We start from the raw sequence: 18,109 nt of genomic DNA, 5'->3' as shown, positions 1-18,109 counted from the left end.
CCGTTCTCCGGCAATGGAAACTTCAAAATGGTTGTTTAGAGTTTATAGGGCCGATGGGCTGTTCATAAACGATCCAGAAACTGCTTTTACCAAGGTCACTCTCCGAACTTCAGGTCACTTTCTTGTTTTGAAACATCGCTGGCTCATTGTTTTCAAAAACAAATGATCTAGTTTCAAAACAACTGACACCAACTCCCAAAACAGAGCTTTCAGAATCAAAAGCAAAGTTTATTAGGGTTGTCTTGTTAACTAGATGCGCAAAGTTCACATTTGTACTCTCTTCTGTGAGTACCTTATTTCGGTATCACATTGTCGGTAGTCAAGGCGCTTTCGGCCCTGTATCGCGTCTTTTAAGCGAAAACAGGTCTTTAAGGGGCAGGAAAGTGGTAATTGGAGCACAATACCACCAGCTCTGTTTATTAACGATTAATTGTAACACACAATCATCCGTGTCAGGTTTCAGTTTCCGTCTTGATTGTTTGGCTTTGGCAATCAAAGCAGATTATTCTGTGGTTTGTTTTTGCTCTCATGATGTGTCTAAAAAAACAAACGAGATAAGAAGCTAAAGAAGGAACACGGGTACCAGGGTAAATGTGACATCAAATTACCTCAGGAAAGTTCAAAGACATTTGCCCTTCTAAGTAAAACCTTGTCAGACGCGCGGCGTGAGACATGGGATTCTTGAGCTGGTCGAATTTTGCATTTCTTTATGTTTTTTACGCGCTTATGTTTATTACCAATGTATCGTCGCGGCACATTCACGATTCTGATTCCGAAAACGAACAAGACCCGTCAAAATCTGGTAAACCAGGGGAATACTTGTGGTATATGACGAGCTCGGATAGCAGAGTTGCAAAGAGTTCTGTTCCAAAAACAGTACATGACTTTGAGCTAAATGAAGACGGTGGGGAAGGGTCCTCCCTGAATGGAAACAGTATCAGTGGAAGCGGGGAACCAAGTGAAGAATCGTCGAGGGAGGGTATAGAGAGTTCTTCATTGTCGGGTAGTGGGACCTATCCAACGAGTTACATGATAGATGTAAGCGACGACACGGGAACAGGTCAAGGACAGGATGAATCGAAAGAAAACGTACGCGGGGATAATCGTGACAAGGAAGTAGAAAGTTCGACAGAACTGAAAACGAATGAGGGAGACAGCAGCGGAAGTGGTAACAATGAAGAAGGATCTTCATTGGCCCATTACAGCACGCAAGATGTAAAGAGTAATAGGAATGAGGGAAATGTGAAGATAGTGACACCTACCATAGAGGAAATGAAGAACTCCATACGGCGCAGTGAGATTTCAAGGAAGAAGAAGGTGGAAAGGTTGAAAGAGGACGGTGAATACGATGATCTGTTCAAAGATTTCGGGACTGAAGGAGACTTGGGTCCAGGCCTCGACGATGATGACAGCGACGACCTGGACGACTCTCTCAGCGAAGAGGAAGCCAAGCTTTTGATTCCCAAAGAAGACGAAGAGGATGATGGGAAGAGCAAGAGCGAAATAGGCCGCCCTGATCAAGCGAAAAAAGAGCTGTCGCCTACTTTTCGAGGTTTTTTACACGTTGAAAGCACGAAACATAAAAAAAACTCGAAACATGTCCAGTCTCGTACTTATAATGTAAAAGAAATTCTCTCAAAGCTGGACATTGATGTTTTTAAGGGAAACCAAAGCAACGAGCATGTTACGGATCAGCGGGCCAAACATACGAAATTATATGTAAGTCAGCATGAAAAGGCAAATGAAAGCAAGGAAGCAGACGCATCCAGAGCGCTGAGCCATCACGCAGACAGCGGTATCTTCAACGGCAGTGTCAGTGGTGTGACGCTGGAGGCCGAAAAAGGGAAAAAACGTCCGATTCATCATCATCATCATCATCACCATCATCGTCATAAACCTCATCCTCACAAGAGGCATAGACAGCATCATGATTATCATCATCGTCATCACCACGTGCACAAAGCAACTTTCAAGCTGCATCCCCATCAGCCACACTCTGACGTTCAGTACTCCCCACAAGTGCAATCACCCCCAGTACATAACCCATACCCTCATCTTTATCCCCCACTCCAAGCGCAGCCGACTACTTACCAACCCTCCGCGCCGTCCACTAGTGAGTACGTGTATCATCCACTGCAAAACGCTGACCGAGAGGGAGCCGTGTGTCTGGATGGATCTGTCCCTGGATACTACTTGAAACAGGGATCTGGTACGGGCATCAACAAGTGGATCATCTATCTGCAGGGTGGGGCGTGGTGTGACACTAAGGAAACTTGCGTGTTCAGAAGTCGTATGCATTTGGGGTCTTCCTTGTTTTTTAAACCCATTTTGAATCCAGGCCTAGGTGGACTTCTATCAAGCAGCGAAAAAGACAACCCTAAATTCTACAACTGGAATGTTGCCTTCGTTCCCTATTGTGATGGGTCGTCTTTCTCTGGAAACAGATCGGATCCAGTAGAATTTCAGGGATCATTACTGTATTTCCGAGGATTTAGAATACTAGACTCTACGATATCTGCGTTGCTCTTGCAAACGAGCCTTAAAGACTCCAAGCATGTGGTGTTTTCTGGTACATCTGCTGGGGGACTTGCAGTTATGCTGCACGCCGACTTTGTTCGATCTAAACTAGAGAAAAATGTTCACTTCCGCGCTTTGGCTGATTCAGGATTCTTCCTGGATACATCCTCACGCAAGCAAATGGGACAACATAAATTCCGCAACGAGATGCAGAACGTTTTTAAGCTTCACGACTGTACCGATGGTGTTCCACAGAAATGCGTTGATAAAATGCCCGGGAAGGATCTTTGGAAGTGTATCTTTCCTCAGTACTTTTTATCTTTTGTTAAAAGCAAAGTGTTTATCGTCAATCCGTTGTATGACTCTTGGCAACTGAAACACATCTGGGAAATTGACTGTGCCTCTAATCCGTACTCTTGCTCAAAGGAGGAAGTTAAACAGATAAAAAAGTTCAGGAAAACTACACTGAAAGCCATGATTCCCCTGTTTAAGAAATCAAATTTTGGACTGTTTGCTGATTCGTGTGTCGATCATGGCCAAGTCGTGTACAACAATCGGTGGAACGCCATAACAGTCAGAAAAACTAATACAATTTCGTCATCGTTTGTGAAGTGGCTGCAAAACAAAATGAAGTATTTTGTCGATGAAGATGATTATCCTGCAAATCCAACCTGTGTTACAATTGGTGTCGATAAGAGGTCCGACATCCTAACCGAAGGATTTTAGGTTGTGCAAAGCAAACATTTGTCTTTGACGGAAGTTTATCAGGGAAGAAAAAATGAAGGTATCAGAACCAACTCCAAACGAAACTTGTTTTCAAAAGCTAAACCATTTCAGTCTTTTAACAAAGGAATCTCGGTGAGGACCTGGCTCTAGAACGGTTCCAGGATTGGTTAAAGAAACAAAAGACGAAAATTAATTTGCGACAAAGACAATCATGGACCTTAACCCAAAGTACAATAGTGGTGCGTCTTATGCGAATCCACTGAAATTAAAGGACTAGACAATGCAAAAAGCTGCATGTTAAAAAAGTCTTAATCCCCAGTACTCCTCGTCAGAAGAACGCAACACATGAGAACAGATGGCCCAATAACATGCCAAGGAGGCATTCAGATCGGTGTGTGTACTGAATCAGTTGCATTTGACAAAACCGAGAGAATACGGGCTCTCGATCGGAATGAGCGCGTCCCTTTCTTGAAAATTACTTCTTTGTTTTAATCAGTTTTATTCCAATATTTTGAGACTTTTTGATTTCCGTTAAATTAAGCTCGATTTAAATTACGGCCATCTATTCTCGCCACTTGAATTTCTATTGTAGTAAAAATTTGTATGTTACTCGCGCACTTTCTAATTCCTCAAATAAAAAAAATCACCAAGTTTGATATTGGTGAGAACTGCGCTTAATTAACTTACCTCCCCCTCAATTGAGAACGGCGGTTCATCCGGCTACTTCTCCTTCAAGTGCAGGTTGAAGAAGAAGGAGTAAACTGATTTACCGTTTTCAATTATTGTAGTATCCCAGACTGCATCCCAAAAATGAGAGGTTATGTAAGGAGAAAGCATGGAGGTGGACGCTTACGCGATGATGCCTGCTCTGTTCATGCGTCATAATTATTGCTTTCTTCCTTTTTATTTTATTACTTTTGCAAATTCAATATGTTGACTGCTTTTTAAAGCTTATTGAGTACGAGGTTTTGTGATTGTATTTAGTTTTGGTTTGCGGTGAGAGTAAATTCAACAAGAGATTCATTTAATCAATAGGCCACAAGTTTCTATGGTTTATAGGCTGATAAACCACGCGAGATGTTGGTAGAACACGAGAAGAATTCGTAAATCACGAGCCGCAGGCGAGTGATTTACGATATCCTCGAGTGTTCTTCCAACATCCCAAGTGGTTTATCATGCCTATAAACCGTAGAAACCTGTGGTCTATTGCTTTTATATAATAATTTAGAAGACGCGCGATTTTTCCATGAGTTTACTGGCACAATAAAACATAGCTGATTGACCAATCAGAGCGCGCGCATTGATTTGGTTATTTATTAAATTGAAATAGAAGCTATAGCTCAGTGTGAGATCTCAGGATCTGGCCTCCCGATCCAGAATTGGCTGTCTGCTCATTTCCTAAAACACGACCAAATTGATGGCTCTGAGGCAAATTTTTGTTCATTAAAATGTTACCTAAATCCATGGAGACTAATCTAATTGTACTAATCTAAATTGACACAAATGCGAACTTATTTTCTTGTTATATGATCCAATAAAACGATGCCAGATTTATAAACACGAGTACTTATTTGATTGAAAGTCTCGTAAATCGCAAATACGCTGGTAATGTTATGGTTAACGTACCACTCAAGTGAAGGCACGCACTGCCTCCAAACTTCAAACACACGTGTCAAAAATTTGCACCTTGCTGTTTAAATTTTAGTTCCTTTCAAGAACAAAGCCTTGATATTAATCTTCATTTCACAACGCAAGAGCCTTTTGCAAAGCGTGCGATTTTTTTACAATGTCTCGGTGGTGGTGGATAGCTCTTGTCCTCTCAGCAGCACTTTCTCTAAGCACAGCGGTTTCTCACGATGATCTGCCGCCCGGGCATTCGGAAGACGAACACGATGTGGACCCTGAAGATCAAATGGACGAACAGGATCCCGATAAAGAAGACGCAGAAGAGGATGAAGAGAAAGAAGAAACAGATGATGATGATGACGATAATGATGATGACGCTGAAGATGAAAGTGATGACGAGGACAGTGAAGACGAAAGTCAAGGAGATAAAGGAGACGAAACTGAGGGCGCAAGCATAGAACACGATGCCTTCTTGGGTAAGTCAGTCTAGTATAGAAAAGGCCCTTATGTGCACACAAAATTACGATTGAAGTCATAAATCCAGTATTTTACATTAAAAAATAGTCCATGGCACCGAAACGGTGAGACTCTCTTTTTAGTCCGAAAGATGAAGTGCACCTTGGTTTTACTTTATTGATTTGATTGGCATTGATTGAAAAGTAAAAAAGAAAAACAAGCATGACGAACTTTGAAATTGGCATCAATTGTTTTAAAATTCGCCGTCTTTTTATCTAATGGCCAAAAATGCTCTTGCAATGAAGTAGTAAAACGAACAAATCCTAAAAAAGGAAAGGGCAGAACTAAAATTGCAGTACAAAAGACATTGACACTAAAATGGTGCCTTGAAAATCTGATCCTCTTTGTTGACATGGTCAGAACCATATCAATAATGTAAAGCCTTAAAGTTACAAAAACGTTTTACAAGCAATAAAGACATAGGCAGGATATGGCAGGTACTACCAAACAGGTTCTTTGTGCGCAACCGCGCTCAGCAGGTTACAATCTACCAATTGCGCCTCGCCCCAGTCTCCGACATTCCTTGTAATCCTTAGTGGTGAGTTAGTCAACCTCTCGACTTTGTTTTTTCAGGAGATAATTACACAGAATTCAAAGGGCTCGCACCCGAAGAAGCGCAAACAAAATTGTTACAGTTAATAAAAGATGAAGTGGACCAAAACAAAGATGGTTTCCTTACGGAAGACGAGATCAGAGCTAGGTTCCATGTGACAACGAAAGAGTACCGAAGGAAAGAAGTCCTGGAAACAATGAAACAACACGATGAAGGTTAGCACTTCCGCGTGATGTGTTGCTTCTAACGGCTTGTAGTAAAACTGTGGAGCCCGGAGAGTCCTTCTCACTGGAACTGACAAATTCTTGTCGTAGGCAATGATTGAAAAAGAGAACCAACAAGAGTGTTTTTCCATTTTGTTTGAGTGGGGAATTGAGAGCGAAATTCTAACGCGTGAGGACTGAGGAAGGGAACGCAATCCTCTCTTCTCCCTGCCTCATCGAATATATTTTGTTCTGTAGTTGAACCACTGGGGACCGGGGAAAGTACGGATTGGCGAAGCAGTTAGAGCACGTACCTTCCACCAATTTGTCATGTCCATTCCGTTGACCGGCTCGTACTTCAGTGTCCTATGACTTCTGCTGACCGACTCGTACCTGTTATATGACTTCTCGGGGTACTTAGTTCCCCCCCCCCCCCCCCATTGCCCCACACAATTCATTTGAGTCGTGTTTAATCAATTAGGACCCGAAAAAAGTTAACTTACGCTACATTGTCGCGTTCGTTCGCAGACAAAGATGGCAAAGTATCTTGGGAGGAATTCAAGAAGGGACATTTCACCGACGATGGCAAAGATGAAGACAGCAAACAACAAATGAAAGAGGATGAAGAGAAATTTAAATTTGCTGATGAAGACGGAGATGGCAAATTAGATTTAGAAGAATACTTAGCCTTCTACCATCCAGGGGTGAGTGATATTGGTCTTGCGAAGAACAAAACCTTTTATATCTCCAATCACAAGCTACGTAGATCGCTTTGCCGCACTTCCTAGGTGACTTAAAATTTGAAAAATTTTCCTTTTTTTTGTCGCGCAGGATAATCCCAGAATGGCAGAGTTTACAATACAAGACAGTCTCAAAAAACACGATAAAGACAAAGACGGGCAGATTTCCAAGAAAGAATATTTGGGTGAGAAAATGTTCCTACACCTTTTTGGTTGTTCTCCCATCTAAAATGATTGTTAATGTTTTTAGCTTTATAGGAACGTTTGCTAACAAGAAAAAGTGCTTATTTTCAGATTCAATTGAAGAGTACCTTGTAAGAAAGGGATTTCAAAATGGTCTTGTATCGAGAATGGAAACATGATTGGGGTACTGCAATTTCGATTATCAGCTATGGGGAGTTGGGGGGGGGGGGGTAATTTATACATCTCATCACCACCCTAAAAAAGCAGAACGTTTCATCAAACTGGTAATTCTTTCGGCCGGTTCTTTGCAATCCGTCGACACGCCCTCTTGGACAGTCCTTGTGCTCATTTACTTACTCCTGACGGATGTGTTTGTCTTGCAGCCACTTTCAGTGATATCAATGATGATGCTAAAGAAGAAATGGAAAAAGATTTCAAAACAAATTTCGATAAAGACAGTGACGGCAAGCTTGACAAGGAAGAAATGAAACTCTGGCTTTTCCCAGATGATGATTTCTCCACTGAAGAACCGAAAACACTCATCAAGGAAGCAGATGAGGACAAAGACGGCAAATTATCAATGGAGGAAATTAAAAAGAACTATAAGGTCTTTATCGAAGACGAAGCAGATGATTCAAATCACGATGAGTTGTAAAACTACAGTGAAGTTCAAAAATAGGTGTCAAAGCATTTAGTTCAACCTCAAATCTAATTTTTGGACGATACTTCATTCAGGGAACCACTTTCAAAAACTTGCATAACATTAAAAAATTAAACGCCACGTTCCATTTTGTCGTCCTTTTCTTTGAAAGGCCTCGCGGCCACGATTATCATTTATCGTCTTTTACTATTTGAGAGTTAGTTGTATTGTAAAAAAGTTAAAACCAGGTTAAAACAAATAAACTTTAGCAGACGTGCGTGGTGTTACTGGGTACTGAGAGGTGGGTCAAAAATGGCGCCTGAGTGAACGAACGATTAATTGTCCCCCTTTCAATGCTGGTGTTTTTTGCATGGTGTCGCACAACATTTTCCCTACTGATTACCACTCGCTCCACCAGTCCCTTCTGCCGCAGTAGTCCATTCTCCTCCTCGTTTTTGTTCTCGTGGCGGCTATACCATTAAATATGAACGAAGCGTAAGCTCTTGCAAACTAGTAAAGAGGCAACGATCTATTAAGTGAGAAAATCGACTGGAAAGGTAGGAGGAGATTTGCTTCGAGAAGTGGTCAAATCACTCATACCTGTCCTCACAAAGATGCCACGCCCTCCTCTCTCAACTAATAGGCCATTTCCGAGTTCATGCCTGCGTCCTCTTCAAAGCGAGTCTAAGTGCAAAGTTTTTGTTATGAAAATTAGTTTTCATTCATATGTAAAGTAGAACTAATTACGATCACAAAAACTTCGCACTTAGACTCGCTTTGAAGAGGAGACATACGTGAACTCGGAAATGGCCTATTCTCCTTGGTCTACTATACCACCATTTAGAAAACAGTCCCAAGAAAATACGCGTGCTGATTGGTTTATTTGACCACTTCTCGACGCAAATCTACTCCTTCGTTTCCAGTCGATTTTCTCACTTTCCGTGTTTCTATCGAGTTATAGAAACACTAGTGAAAGTTTGGGAGAACGAGAAATGCTGTGGGAACACGAGCCGCAGGCGAGTGTTTCCACAGCTTTTCCGAGTTGTTGCAAGGATAAGTTATGTCGTAAGATTGATATAATCCCTACATTACGCACGATTCTTGACTTGACGTACGAGATTTGATATTTCCAGTTTAGTGAATCATCAATTAAAACACCTAGGTATTTAATATGATCTTTCCTTTCTAATGAACAGTAGGATCTATCTCTATCTATTGCAAGTTGGATTTTAATTTCACCATTCCTCTTTTGCGGCGACTTTATGATCATAAAATTTGTTTTTTCTAATTAATTGATAATTTCAGTATGTCGCACCATTCCTTGACTTTAAGAAGTTCAGAATTCATTAATTGATTTAGGAAGTTGAAATTTTTTCCTGATGCAAAGAAAATACATTAGGCAATCATTCATAAAACTTGCTTTAAATTTTTGAAAGAAAAGATGTCTTCAGTTTACGTGAATGCCTTGCAAATTATGGACGTAGTTTACAGCTCGGATACTAGAAACCTTTGAGGCCATATGGGTAGTGAGAGTTTGTTCTTGCATGAGCTCAGCAAGAAGTGCGAGACTGTTTTTTTAATCCGACGCAAACGAAAACATTCTTAGTAAATAAGACACTTGAAAAAAAGAGAACACTCAACACCCTTACATTGCAGAAGACAGAAGGACTGTGCTTTGAAATTTTTAATGAAAATTACAAACAAATAATTGCGTCAGATCACATACAGCTCTGAGCTGTATACGACATACTGGTATTTTGGCAAAAACGTCATGATGTGCATTTTGTTGTTTGGGGATAAGTATCATTATCCATTAATGGCTCAATAGCTGAATGCGCTATTGAGAAGTAATGTAAATTAATAATTTGAAGGAAAATAATACAGCTGATTGGCGGAAATGGGTCACATGACCAAGTTGTTTCAAAGTCGCGCCGAGGAAGCAAAGAATTACCAGCCGGCATGGCGTACACAACTCCTGGTGGAAAGAAAAGAGTTTGTTACTATTATGATGGTAAGGGTTAGATTTGTCTTTCACAATTTTTAGCCACCGGTAGATCAGTCACTGAAAACATATCTGGTGAAGTTTGAACGCTCATTTTACGTGTATGTTGTCTAATTTTGTTGGTGTTCTGAACAAAGGTGACATAGGAAACTACTACTATGGCCAGGGCCATCCGATGAAGCCGCATCGAATCCGAATGACCCATAACTTGCTTTTGAACTATGGTCTGAACAGGAAAATGGAGATCTATGTAAGTACACAACGTATAATCTTGCTTTCGAAAAAATGTCATTCTGGTACAGGAACGTGTATGTCGAACTTCTTGTCAGTCTTTTCATCTTTTCACGTTTTTCTCCTATAAGCGTCCACACAAAGCAAACTTGGATGAGATGACTAAATATCACTCAGATGATTACATCAAATTCCTAAAAACGATCAGACCTGATAATATGTCGGAATATACGAAGCAAATGCAAAGATGTGAGTACAACTCTTTACAATACCAGTTAATACTTTCCCATGCATTCTCCCACTTTTCTTTCGCTGAACGAAGTTGACCTTTCCAAGGACTAACCGATCTCATCAGTTAACTGTGATTTAGGTGAGCGATGAGACCTTTTTCAAAGACATTTTAAATCCAAGGAATGTTTATTTTGTCAAAAGTAATTCAAACTGTTAGACACCCCCTCCATGGCATGTTTGCTTCCCATATGTTTCTACGTGATTTTTCCTCTCGATCATATTCTTATTAGGCAAAATTAACAATGTTGTCTGCTAAAGGTTTTTTATTATTTTTGCTCAGGAAGTTAAAGTTAATTTTGGCTGCCATTTTTTTATTGTTATTGTCAGTTAATGTTGGAGAGGATTGCCCAGTGTTTGATGGCTTGTTTGAGTTTTGTCAGCTTTCAACTGGAGGCTCTATTGGTAAGTGCATGTTATTATTTTCAATGAACACCCTGCAAGTCATAGTCTTTACTTCTTTTATCTCATCTTTTATTTTTACTTGCAGCGGGGGCGGTTAAACTCAATAAACAGCAAACAGATGTTGCCATCAACTGGGCAGGTGGCTTACATCATGCAAAGAAATCTGAAGCATCAGGATTCTGTTACGTTAATGACATTGTTCTGGCTATTCTTGAGTTGTTAAAGTAAGCAACACATTGCTGCGAATCCATTCTGATTCTCTCTGTTGATTTTCATTTTTGGAGCTTTAAAAAAAATAAGATCATGCAAAGCACCTTGACCAAGCAGTAGGGGTGCGATGGTTTTAGGTGTAAGTCTTGGCTCATAGGTGTTCTTGGTAGACCCCTTTTTGTATTTAGCGAAGCACTTGATCAAATAAGCATATACATGTAATTCTTTAGTAGCTGTCTAGCAGATTAGTTGATTGCATTTTAAATCTTTGCTTGTAACTTAGTCCCTTTATTGTGGAATTTGGAAAAGTACAAAGTATTACACATGTCTATCATGGATTAAAATGTCCCACATGTTTGTGATGTCTATGTCCTCATCCATTGTCCAGGTACCATCAGCGTGTGTTGTACATTGATATTGACATTCACCATGGTGATGGTGTAGAGGAAGCATTTTACACTACTGATCGTGTTATGACAGTATCATTCCATAAATATGGTGAATATTTCCCTGGAACAGGTGATCTTAGGGTGAGTATTGCATTCAACGCTACTTATAAAAGGTCTTACTTATGTTATTAGACTGCAACTGAATGTGCTACTCTTAAACTGACAGTCCATTTACAGATACACATAGTTACAGTCTGAGCAACTTTTTTTTCATCTGCATTTTAGTTTCCATATAATTTCACCCATAGATATATGCAGTAACGGATTTGATTCTGAAACTGAACATGTTATTCTGTTATGGCAAGAATTCTTAATGACAGTTTAATCTATGATTACAGGACATTGGAGCTGGAAAAGGAAAATATTATGCTGTAAATTTTCCTCTCAGAGATGGAATTGATGATGAATCCTATGAACAGATTTTCAATCCTGTAAGGATAAGTAGTCATCATGTTTTCTGTTCCTTATCAATTTGATTGATCCTTGTCAGAAATAAGAAAACATAGGATGTCTCTGTGGTCCACTTTTGAGTCTCCCTTCCTAATCCTTTTGCTTTTAATGCAAAACTTCTTTTATAGCATTTCAAGACACAGTATTCCAGAAGAGTTGTTGTTTCATAATAATATATTATTTTATATGCTACACCATAGTAATAATACTATGGTACAATACAATAATGCAGTTCATACTTAATTGACCAATCCCCTTTAGGGGCTTTTCAAGACCAACGAGACATAATCATGACAGAACAGAACATTCAACAACAACTGTTGAGAATCCCAAGTGGCCGGAGGAAAGCTAGTTGGCTATTTACAAGTGCATGGATGGGGTAGTTTCTAAAGAAACTGTGGTGCTGCGTCGGTGGGGAAGTAGTATACGCAAATTTTGGTTTTATCAACAGAGTAAATTGGCCACCGTGCAGAGATTCTAAAAGCTGACATTTCGAGCGTTAGCTCTTCATCAGCCCTTCGTCATTGGCTCTGACGAAGTGCTAACGCTCGAAACATCAGCTTTTAGAATCTCTGTACGGTGGCCAATTTACATTGTCAACTCTGTCTATGAAACCAAAATTTTTGTATATTTACAAGTGCAACTGACAAGTTGAAGCATGGACTACCAGGAACAAATTCAATTCCCAGTGGTCAGAACGTGTCTTGAAACTAGGATCCCCGGATCTCAAGGCAAGCACCCTAACCACTGGGCCACGCTGCTGCTTGTGCACCATAGGAAGTGGTCTTCAAGTCAGAATACTAGGGTTTCAGTGCATGTTTTTATTTTGCTTTTTGCTGTTAGGTTGTTTCCAAAGTGATGGAGGTATACAAACCAAATGCTGTCGTCCTTCAGTGTGGTGCTGACTCTTTGGCCGGTGACAGACTTGGATGTTTTAATCTTTCCCTCAAAGGTAATTGTTTTTCTTACAAATAATTCCCCTGCATAATTATCACGAGAGGCCTCAAACAATATGTATTTACACATATCTTCTGATATTTATACAGGTCATGCCCAATGTGTTAATTTTGTAAAGAAGTTCAACCTTCCCCTTCTTGTTCTTGGAGGAGGTGGATATACAATAAGAAATGTGGCAAGATGCTGGACATTTGAGACAGCTGTAGCCTTGGACTCAGACATTGCAAATGGTAAAGACAGTATTGTAAATTTAAAAATTTACCTCTCCAGCTATTTCCCAAACAATATTCAGTGGAGAAACTAGTCCTTTTTGGAAGGATTTTCATTGTGCATCATTGAATGCATGATGTGTGTGTTGAAAACAGCAATTTGTGACATGAGGAAGAAAAGAACAGAACTTCCCCAAACAAAGAGAAGCTTACACTTGATAAGAAATTTGGTAACTGAAGCCAAAATAATTTTTAACAGGCAAGTACAAAAGTTGGACCGCTCTCCTTGGGTCGACATAAAAAATATGATTTAAGGTGATTCCCTAGTATTGCACTGCGCATCCTGCTCTGCACACACCGGTAACACAACGTAGGCCACATTTGTATTCAGGCATGGCTAAGAGGCTTTATGGTCAAATTTCACGGCTCTGTTCTGTTTTCTTTGTCTTACAAGTCTCAACTGATATTTCTAAACAACACAATGTTTAAATTTAACCATAAAGACTCGTTACCATGTGTGAATATTGATATAATTATGGAACATGACCAAAAACATTTCAAAATGGTGACATTTTGTGCGGAAAAGCTGACTAGAAAGATGAATGGCCATTTTCAGAGCACAGCATTAAAGAGCAAAGCAAGAAACGTTTTAGACTCTCTCAAAACAAAAAGTGGAGTGATAGCATTGATGATGCTAAAGTGTCATTTCAGTCCGATAGTGAAAGTGAAGCTATCGGGGAGACATGTTGCCAAGGGGTTGATCTTGGTTTGCTTTCTGTTTTCTCCTAAACAAGGTTGGTGACCTATCTTTTTTTGGCATAATTTTATTCTCCTACTCCTCCTCTTTGTGTTGTAAAAATAATTTTAAAAATGTACATCAGAAAAAAAAGTTACAGGGGAAAAAGTATTTGTAGCCATCACTCGAGGACACAAAATTGTCTCCTCAAGATCACACACCCGAGGAATATTTGTAGTCAGTGCCATTTCAAAATGTGTACCTGTGCCTTAAATCAACATTAAATTACTCCTTTTGAACAAAACAACACACCTGTTTTGTTATTTCAAGAATTACATCAAAAGCTGTGCTTGCTTTTCCTGCAAAACATAGCGTGGACCGATGGAACAAACTTGTCCTTGATGGATGAAGTTGCAATGATTAAATGAGTAACTTGAGCAAGTAATATCTCTCAAACGAGCTTGGTGACCTATTTTTTTACTTGCACATTTCGAGTTACCATAATGTAGGAAACAATTGAGAAAAGTTTAAAGAAAAGCGTACGACAACTTCTATTACAAAGCGTGCTGTCCTTTTGTCAGAACTGGCCGGCCAGCCCCGTCATTTTGCAAAGAAAATGCAACAATTTGAAGGAACACTTGCACAATAATCCCTCACGTTCTTTTGGAAAAGTATATATCATCCTCGAGGTTTGTTAATTTGAAGGCGTTGTAGAGTTGTTCCTCCCAAATGCCCTTTCTGGCCTGTCAGTTCTGTCAAATGGAAAGCACCCTAAGAAATCACCTTAAGGCCTCCAGAAATCATCCTAGCCCTAATCTTTAAGCTAACCTTGGTTAAATCAGCGCAAATGCTGAATAGTTTTGGCTTACAAAACCGTCTTTCACTTGATCTGAGGTGAGCGATCTTAGTTGATCCGGTCCTACTTTTGCACCTGCCCAATTTTAACAGCAACAATAACAGATACTATTGCTTTGGTTTCTTTCTCTGTGTCAGTTGTATGCATTAGAATCAATTGACGGCACCATTTTTTTTTTTGTACTTGATTTTTATTTTTGCAGAACTCCCTTATAATGACTACTTTGAGTACTTTGGCCCAGACTTCAAACTGCATATCAGTCCATCGAACATGGCAAACCAGAACACTAATGATTACCTGGAAAAGATCAAGTAAGAAAAAAAAGTTGTTTTTTCCATTGTTACAGATAAGAAAGCCTGACAAAGTTCCCTTCCACCTGATCAACCTGATTGACCCACTTCTAAATTAACATTGACTCTAAACATTGTCTGAAAGGCTGGTCTTTTCTCAAATGTGTAATGTTGTTCTAAAGAGTGGATTGACAGGCTGAGTATCACTGTGTAGCACTGTGTTATTAGTTATTTACTACTTGATTTCCCTGTTTTACAGACAAAGATTGTTTGAAAACCTTCGTATGTTGCCCCATGCACCTGGAGTTCAGATGCACCGTAAGTGCATGTAGATAGATATATACTAGTGCCTTTGTTCATCGTCATTTCTAGCCTTTTATGACTTGCTGTGTTTGTTAGTTTGTTTTTAGGAATGTTCCTTGTTTGGTATGAATTTCTCACACTATTAATCTTGAAACCAATATTCCATTCTTTCCACGGATGATTTTTTGGTCATTTGTCAATATGCAAGTCAATAGTGTTGTAATTTTATTTTTAAAAAACTTCTGTGATAAAATGATCAATGTTCAGTGAAAAAAGATACCAATGCACATGAATTAATTATTTTTCAATGAGCAATATCTCTCATGTATAATTAATACTAATTACATAGTTGTATTGATTCTCTAAGATTGTAAAAATGTGTGTGAGACATGTGACCCAGTTCAGATTCTTACATGGTAAGTCTTGCATGTTGTTTTCTAATTGTTATCAGCTATCCCTGATGATGCACCTGTAGTAGAAGAAAGTGACAACGAAGATGAAGACATGCCTATGGGATCTGAGAAGAGAATTTCAAGTAAGCCCATTGATAATTCTGTAAACTCAGTCATGGGTGAAATTATCTAGTGTTAGCCACTGAGAACAAAACTTCTGATCTAAGTGTTGCTCTTGGAGATAAAAGGGCTGAGCCTCATTTTTACAGGAAAAGAACATTAGATACTTTTCTGCTTTTTTTTATTACACTGAGACTACTGTACATGTACATGTATTGCTACCATTGGCTGACTGATGCTTTACATTGTAGTGCGGGCGTCAGATAAGCATATTTCTAATCCAGAAGAATTCTCAGACTCGGAAGATGAAGGAGATAATAGAAGAGATATACACATAGCAAAGGAAGGAAACAAGCGTAAGAGACGAAAAGGAGCAGCCACTCCAGTGGAGAAGATGGTAGCAAATGGAGTGGAAAATTATGAGGACACTAAATCTTCAATCCTATCAAATGATATGTCATCTTTGAAAGGCAGCACATCCCCTGTTGAGGAAAAAGAAAAACCTAAAATCTCAAACGAAACTTCCAAGGAGGGCTCACCACAGACTGTGGCCATTAGCACAGCCGAGAGTTCAACAGATCAACCCCCTGAACAGGAAGCCAACAGGAATAGGTAATGCACCATGTGACACTATCCATAGGTTTTGAGGGTAAGTGTCCTATGGATCTATCCTTGGGCTGTCAAGTTGATATTCCTGTGGCTCTTTGTGGGGACAACAAATGTGCTACCTGTGTGTCTATCCATAGGCTCATACTATCCACATGCAAATTAGTCATTGGGTAGAATGTGTTGGCACTGTCTTGAAATTCTCCTCATTAAAAGCCTAGTAGCTCGAACCTCCTTCATTGGGATGGTGACCCCATTAGACTGTCAGAACAGTGGCAGAAAAAAATCACAATTAACTATCGTTTTGAATGGAACTTTCATGAGACTGAATTATTTGTTTTCTTTAGTCCGGAGTCAGCAGAGGCTGTAGCATCAGGGAAAGCTGAAAAAGAAGAACTTATGGAAGTTCAAGACTCCGAGACACCTACTAACTTTGATGGGTAAGTATCAGTGGGGAGGTTCAACAATATGCATTGTATTTGTTTCCTGGAAAAGACAACTAATAGATTATAACGACAATTGTTTCCTTTCTTGTTTATGTCAGTGACCCGTCATCAAACACAGACACGCCTGGCATTACAGGTGTGCCACATTTGGTTTTGTTTTTTTCTGTTCTGTAAAATAATGTTAAATGTTTTTTTTTTTTTTGGAGGGGCAAGCTACAAATTTTAAAGCAAAAACTGTTCCTTTGGCGTGACAAGTTAACTGAGTGTTTTCAGTACTATTTTAATAGCCATCTCCCAACTTTTCTTGTTGCAGTTAAAAGTAATTCACCCAGGCCAACAGAGGAAGAAAAGAAAGAAAAAGTTCCTCAGTCAAACGAAAGTGCAGCAGAACCAGAGAAAGACATTGAAACCAAGATGGAACACTGATGAAACACCTCCACTCATACTTTTCTTTGTATAGATCCGCCCAGTTGTTTTTAATTCAGCTTAACTTGCTACAGAACGTGCTATTGCCTGTGTATGTAAAGTATTTTGAAATTTATAAAGACAATAAAATCTTAAGTTATATAGATAACGAGAAACACATACACCACAACCAAACATTAGAATATTTCGTACATCTACTTATGGTTTCTTTTTCTCTGATTGTTGCTTAGTTCTTATAAAATTTGGAATCGACTGGGCCGATAAGCTTTAACTTAACACTTTGAAAAACTGGCAATTTGGTTGGCAGTTTTCTTTTACAAATCACAGGGTACTGTTTTTCTACTGAAAACATCGTAAACCTTTGATAAGGCTAATTTTAATCCTTAACATTGTTTGGACCAAAGTGTTAGAACTATTTCTACAACTGCAAAACTACAACATCACCACGTCACTCCAACAACAAAACTAGAATTAAGTTTTCTCTCCTCTTTCTTACTTTCTCTCTCTTCGAACAAGACCTTGCCATTGTGTGTCCCTTTTAAGGTTCAGACATGTATATACATATTTAATAATCCTAGCGGTTCGCCGGGAAAGACAATACAGGATGGTAAAAAAGAGGGATGACGGGTAAACAGTACAAATAAACATTAACATAGCAGTACATTCAACTACAGTACTTGCAAAATAAATTTTACATCGCTGCACAATATTGCGTAATGATTGGTAAGGAATTCTCTTTAGAAGGCAGGGATAGTCTCAGCGTTTACAGCCGATATTGGGAGACTATTTCGTTGTGGGATAATACCAGGAAAGAAGGAAGACATATACGCATTAGTATCAGCAAGGATGTGTCTAAACTGGAACGGACGATTGGTGCGAGTGCCACCATAGGATAAGTTGACAGATGATAGGAATGTTAGGTGGGTGAGATTGTGTATGGCTTGGAACATTATAGTTGCAGCTTTAAGGTGACGACGAACTTCAAGGATGTCCCGACTGAGCGACTGCCGCATTGAAGTGACACTAGAA

The 18,109-nt window shown here is 39.5% G+C and overlaps 3 protein-coding genes across 3 annotated transcripts; all 3 read left to right on the top strand.

The window, feature by feature from the left end:
• The first annotated feature begins 500 nt into the window (after positions 1-500).
• On the top strand, positions 501-4,111 carry LOC137976110 (uncharacterized). Its single transcript, XM_068823387.1, has one exon. It carries the CDS (start codon positions 673-675, stop codon positions 3,241-3,243), a length of 2,571 nt encoding a protein of 856 aa, XP_068679488.1. The 5' UTR covers positions 501-672; the 3' UTR covers positions 3,244-4,111.
• Positions 4,112-4,894: 783 nt separating this feature from the next.
• LOC137975784 (reticulocalbin-2-like) lies at positions 4,895-7,981 on the top strand. The gene is made up of 5 exons (XM_068822968.1): positions 4,895-5,345; positions 5,959-6,153; positions 6,670-6,845; positions 6,973-7,066; positions 7,448-7,981. Exons 1-5 carry the CDS (start codon positions 5,030-5,032, stop codon positions 7,717-7,719), a joined length of 1,053 nt encoding a protein of 350 aa, XP_068679069.1. The 5' UTR covers positions 4,895-5,029; the 3' UTR covers positions 7,720-7,981.
• Positions 7,982-9,628: 1,647 nt separating this feature from the next.
• LOC137975856 (histone deacetylase 1-like) lies at positions 9,629-17,786 on the top strand. Its single transcript, XM_068823058.1, has 16 exons — positions 9,629-9,715; positions 9,844-9,956; positions 10,069-10,186; positions 10,556-10,630; positions 10,716-10,854; positions 11,229-11,370; positions 11,628-11,720; positions 12,583-12,691; positions 12,786-12,926; positions 14,700-14,808; positions 15,047-15,105; positions 15,542-15,625; positions 15,854-16,214; positions 16,556-16,648; positions 16,753-16,790; positions 16,968-17,786. Exons 1-16 carry the CDS (start codon positions 9,664-9,666, stop codon positions 17,078-17,080), a joined length of 1,839 nt encoding a protein of 612 aa, XP_068679159.1. The 5' UTR covers positions 9,629-9,663; the 3' UTR covers positions 17,081-17,786.
• The last annotated feature ends 323 nt before the right edge of the window (positions 17,787-18,109 follow it).

Source organism: Montipora foliosa, chromosome 11 (genome assembly GCF_036669935.1).
Source record: "Montipora foliosa isolate CH-2021 chromosome 11, ASM3666993v2, whole genome shotgun sequence".
Taxonomy (NCBI): Eukaryota; Metazoa; Cnidaria; class Anthozoa; order Scleractinia; family Acroporidae; genus Montipora; species Montipora foliosa.
The sequence above is the reverse complement of the archived record's forward strand: the minus strand, read 5'-3'. Positions and strand labels throughout refer to the sequence as shown.